This window comes from Antechinus flavipes, chromosome 1, assembly GCF_016432865.1.
Source record: "Antechinus flavipes isolate AdamAnt ecotype Samford, QLD, Australia chromosome 1, AdamAnt_v2, whole genome shotgun sequence".
Lineage (NCBI taxonomy): Eukaryota > Metazoa > Chordata > Mammalia > Dasyuromorphia > Dasyuridae > Antechinus > Antechinus flavipes.
This window is the reverse complement of record NC_067398.1, coordinates 168,937,826-168,943,825: the sequence shown is the minus strand read 5'-3', so window position 1 is coordinate 168,943,825 and position 6,000 is coordinate 168,937,826. Positions and strand designations below refer to the sequence as shown.

At 34.0% G+C, this 6,000-nt stretch overlaps 1 protein-coding gene across 1 annotated transcript in view; it reads right to left on the bottom strand.

The window, feature by feature from the left end:
* Positions 1–225: 225 nt before the first annotated feature.
* Positions 226–6,000, bottom strand: part of XRCC4 (X-ray repair cross complementing 4) — a 362,270-nt gene continuing 356,495 nt past the window's right edge. Inside the window, exon 8 of the mRNA XM_051992989.1 lies at positions 226–848. Coding sequence (XP_051848949.1) covers positions 737–848 — 112 coding nt within the window. The 3' untranslated portion in view covers positions 226–736. The remainder of the gene's footprint in view (positions 849–6,000) is intronic.

Here is a 6,000-nt window from a genome sequence, read left to right as displayed (position 1 = left end):
AACAGCTTAGCTCATTTCACTTGTAAATGTAGGATTATTTTGGCTTTGGGAATTCCAGAAGGGTATTTGGGACTTTTACCATCTAACACTGATAAACTTGAGTCTTTTTACTTGAGCAGCATAAAAGGTACCACTTTCTCTCGTTAGGTGCTTTTTTTCCCTAAGCCTGTCTCTATAGGAAAGGAATGAAATATTTTAAATAATGTATTCTTCAAAAGACACTGATTCTTTAAGGTATCAGAAATTTTATTGCTGGATGCTTTAGATGTGTAATCACAAACTAAAAATGGATATGTTTCATATTTAATCCTTCCATTAAAAAAACAACTCACAAACATCTATATTTGTCGATGGAAATAGTTTTAAAAAATCAGAAATTAAATTGCTAAGGCTATTTTTTAATTCTATTTCTAAAGTCATCTTACATAGTGAGCTAGACAGACTGTATATAGAGCATATGTATTGCTGGGTAAAACAGATGCAGGCTTTGGAGAGACTTTGAGATTTGATGTAATTAGAGGAGTGTGGGCAGGAACAGCTTTGAATAATGAGCTACTGTCAGGAAATCATATCTGCTACATGTGTAATCCATTCTGTACAATTGTTTCATGCTGCATATGTAATTCTTATAAGGTGTAATAGTCAAGTTGGAACTTTGTTCCTTAAGTTTAAGACAAAAACAAGGAAAGAAAAAAAGATTATAACCAAATATCATCAAAGTGTTTTTTGGAGACAGTCACATATCATCAAAAAGATCTTCTGGACTAGTATTTTTTAAAGTTTCTAAGGACATGTTTTCAGATGAGAAGGGTTCCTTGCTTGATGACTGAAGTTGTGAAGACTCAGGTCTAAAGGAAAAAAAAGAAAAGAAAAACAATTATTTTTCAAATTAAAAGCCACGGAAAGAAGCATTCACAGGGTTTATAAATGAAAAGAAAGAAAACTCCAGTAGGTTTCTCAGAACCAAGGAAAAGTTTTGAAGAGTTTTTCTCCATGAGATGCCAAATGTAAAGCAAACTGAAGGAAACACACAGTTATTATGTATTTATGCCAACTTCTAACTGTTTTTCTATTTAACTTGTTTCTCTTCTAAGGCTACTAAACATGCAAAGCCCACATGAAGACCTATGTATGTGTTGTCAGGGCAGATACAGATGTGCTATGTTCATTTTCACTTCAAGATGGCAGCAAGAGTCTCAAACTGTTTCATTAATTGTGTGATGACTTCATCTCCCTGATGGTACTTTTAGATACATGATCTCAGACTGACAAATACTCCATCTTAGGTCTGTAGACAGCTGTTGGTGCTTTCTTCCGTCACAACTGAAAATTACAGAATTCCCAAGTTGGAAGGGACTTAGGACATCTCTCTAGTCCAACTCCTTCACCAAAGGAGACACCATTGTAATATGATGACAAGAACTATTCAACTGCTGCTTAAAGATCTCTCAGGAGGGAGAACTTACCACTTTGGGGGGCCCATTCTGCTTTGGGGCATATCTAATTATTAGGAAGTTATTCTTAACTTCAAGCCTAAATGCAACTTCTATCTACTGCTCCTGATTCTGCCCTCAAAAGCCCAACAAAACAGTCTAATCCCATCTCTACACAATATTCCTTCAGATACTGGGAGAGAGCTGCCAAGTCTTCGTCGTGGTCGTCGTTGTCATCATCGTCAACATCATCATCATCATCTCTTAGCTTTTACCATGTACCTGACACAGCTTCTAGGTACTTTATACATATTATCTTGTCCTTCACAACATTTCTGGAAGATGGGTACTATTCCCATTTTGCAGAAGAGGAAATTGAGGCAGTTTACATAGTTACATATATAACATAGTAAATGTCTGAAACTGGATTTGAATTTGGTTCTTTCAGACTCCAGGCCCGATACTCCATCAACAATGCTACCCAATTTTCTTGATTTTTTTCTTCAGGCTATACATAACCAGCTCAGATTGACCTGGGTGACTTCCTCTATCTAGCTTATCAACAGCTTTCTTAAACTATGATGTCCAGAACAGAACACAATATTCCAGATGGAAGACTGACAAGGGCGGAGAAATGTGGGACTATTACTTCTCAATTTCTGGAAGCAATGCCCCTTTTTTATGCAGTTCATTACTGCACTAAATTTTTTTGGTTGCCATTCATACTGAGCCTCTAAACATTTCAGAAAAAAAAAAAAACTTCTATCTATCTGCATCTTCTCCTTCTCATAACTGTGAAATTGATTTTTAGTAGTCAAACTCAAAACTTTTTATTTATTCTCACTGAATTTCATTTTATTAGATTCAGCTCAATGCTCCAGTTTGTCAAGATCCTCTTGGAACCTTATTTTATCATCCACTTTCTAAGTTATAGCTCTAAGCTTTATGTCACCTGCAAATTTGATGAAGACATTATCTATGACTTTATCTAAGTCATGAATGACAATGTCACTTAGCAGAATGCTGAGCAGAGATCCTTGTGGGCTACTACTCACTGGAGAGCTCCTGTCATGCTGACATTAAGCAATTAGCAACTTCCTTGAATCTAGCCATCTATCCAATTCTGTATCTATCTGATTGTATTATAATTTAATTCAGAGATTGGAGAATTATGGCCCACAGGAAAAATATGGTCTATGGTTCGTTTTTATATAACTAGCAAATTAAGAATGTGTTGGGTTTTGTTTTGTTTTGTTTTTTTAATATTGTAAAGTAAAGATTTTTGTATTAAAATGTAAAAAATAACCCAATCCTATTCTTAACTTTCTAGGTATACAAAAAGCAAAATGTAGGAAGATTTGACCCTTGGGTCACAGCTTGCTTATCCCTCATTATATCTCTTACTCCTCATCTTACTCCTTACTTCTCCTTAGGTATAGTCCAACATATACTTTGGACTATATTTTATGAACAGCTTTGCCAAAATCTTGATCATCTATAATCACAAAATTCCTATCAACTATGAATTTAGTAATCTTGTCACAAAAAGGAAATAATATTTCTCTTGATAAAGTCATGCTGGTTCTTTGTAATAATCATTTTCTTTCCTAGATATTTGTTAATCATCTGTCAGAACTATGATGTGATCAACCAACAGAAAAGCAATCAGGATTACAGTTGGGGAGAATACAGGCCTTTTAACCCAACAGGGCAGTGTCCAGTGCAAACAGTTCCAATGTAATTACCAGATGATGAGGAGAAATCCCAAAAGTGGTAAATAGAAAGGAATTAGATAGGTTAAATGACTTCTAGAATTTTCACAAGAAACCACATCAAGTTTACTGACTCAAAGTTGGCACACTTTGTACTCTTTTACTTTTTCAAAATTGGGACAATACTTGCCCTTCTTCCTTTTGTGGTATTGCTCCCATTTTCCAATATCTTTCAAATACTACTGAGGGAGGCTCAGTAATTTCACCTGACAATGGTGTTCATCTGATGAATCAAGGTAACAAGGTATTCTTTATCTCCTTATTTATCTGAGGTATCAACTCTGTAAGATATTTTTGTTTCATCAATTCCAATGTAAAGGTCATTTTTCTTTGCAGACAAAACAGAAACAAAATAAGCTTAGCTCTGCCTTCTCCCTATAGTCAATTTTCAATTGTTAAATTACTAATTATAAGTCATTAATGCAAAGGAAAACCAAACTTGTGGTAGTCAATGCTAAGATATAACTCCAGATTTTACTGTGGAAATTTGTAACTTCATTTAATATTTTGATTGAATTCTGGTTAAGGTGACTACAATTCCTATAGCAATGTGTGCTATATGAATTTTAACAAAAACTAGGGGAAAATAACTTTTTCACTATTTATATTTTTATATTTTTACTCTTTTATCTCAATTTTGCCTTAGAAATTATGTGGCTCATAGTGGAGTCTGGGATGGAAAGATATGAGGAAAAGGGAAGAAGCCCCTTTCTGTGATCCCTTGTTCAGAAGATCTTTGCAATCCCTCTATAATTCAGTAGAAGAATTTACAGAATTGTTGTGGTCAAAAAAAAAAATCATCACTCTGCAGTCAACTTGGGATGAACCTTTCCATATTTATCTAGACTGCTCCTGTGATATCACAAAGATAGCCCATGATTGAGCTTGTGATTTAGCCTTTCCAGATAAGTAAGAATAGACAGAATTTCCACTTTGTTGACAGAGCTTCCCATACCCAGAGTTGCCTCTATTCATGATAAAGTATCAAAGAAGATAAAAAGATAATGGTTACAAGTTGTTATTCTCACTATTCACTGGAGATGGCAACAATGGCAACTCTGTTCCAACTATAAAAGGCTTCTATGTTAACCTACCTACAAGATACAGTCTTGGCTTCCACTTAAGAGATAACAGGAAATAGATTATTGTTATTGAATATATTTATGATACAGAATCTCAAATGACTTCCTTAATGTGAATAAGGATGCCTGGGGCTTCTCTAGGTCTTTCAGTAGATTAATCAAAAACTCACTTTGGGGGCAGCTAGGTGATGCAGTGGATAGAACACCAGCCTTGAAGTTAGGAGGACCTGAGTTCAAATTTGGTCTCAGACACTTAACACTTCCTAGCTGTGCGAGCCTGGACAAGTCACTTAACCCCAACTGCCTCAGCAAAAAACAAACAAACAAACAAACAAAACTTCACTTTGAAGGTCACTAACATAGTTGTTGCTGCAAGGTCCTTGATCTTTGCTCTGACCTATCCCACTATAAATCATGCACTATTATCAAGCCCCTCATGGGCATAATTATTGATATAATACCACAGTAGGAATTACTATAAGGTAAGTAGAGCTGACATTATTCTCCAAAAGTTTAAATATTAAAATTAACAGAATCAACACAGACATACTTAGAGGGCTATATAATTAAATATATAAATTATATAAATATATAATTAAATATCTAAATATATACCACTTAAGAGAAAACACAAGGATATAGCATAGACCCAAAAAAGTGTATATATAATTACATGCATTACTTTTTATGATTAACTTAGAAAACATGATATTAAAAACATTTTAAAAATCTATAATAACCTTAAAGTTATTTTCTTTCTGCTACTCAGTCCACCCCCAAAGAATTTCCCAAAGAAATCATTTCAACAAAAAGTTAGACATGTAGAAGAATCTTTACTTCTTTTGATATTTCATAAATATTCATAAATTCATAAAATTCATATTTCATAAAATTTCCCCTACACACAAAGAAGATCAATTTAATAAAGAAATAAAAAGCTTTAGGTCTGGAGCCAGGTGACTTGAATGTTAATTTCACCTGTGACAATTATTGAGCAAATCACTTACCTTTCCTGGCCTCAGTTTCCTCATCTGTAAAATAAGAGGCTTGGTCTATGAGATCCTTTCAAGCTCTAAATCTATGAATCTAAAGTGATTCTCAAATAAAGAACAAAAATGAGTCCAAGTCAATGACAACCTGAATGAGGGGTTTATGAGATAGCTCCAATCCACAGAATTATGTTTCTAGAATGAACTTTTAAATAAGTTATTCTATATACTTTATTTTTCAAATGTAAGATATCTACAGAATGAAAAAAAGAAATTCCTGTTGCAAGGTCCAATGCTTTAGGACTAATTTAGGCACCATAGTGGATGGAGTGGTGGGCCAAGAGTCAGGAAAACCAGTGTTTAAATCTGGCCTTAGACATTTCCTAACTGTGTGACCCTGGGGAAGTCACTTCATCCTGTTTCCCTCAATTTTCTCACCTAATTCCATGACACTACTCTCTGGTTCTATGACACTAAATAAAAGAAAAATTTACAGTCTAGTTCATATGTAAAATTAGAATGATGCTACAAAGGAATCTCTCAGAATTGCTTCTTCCTTCCCTTCTGCCTCAATCTTACCTAATTCATCCTCTGACCTTGGGAAATTTTATTTATTTATTGGTAATAATTCAAATTCAAATATAAATATTTCACAGAATATGCAACTGGTTCATATAGGTTTTTTATCTTTATTTTCCACTTAATAGTATTCTATTTTTTTCCA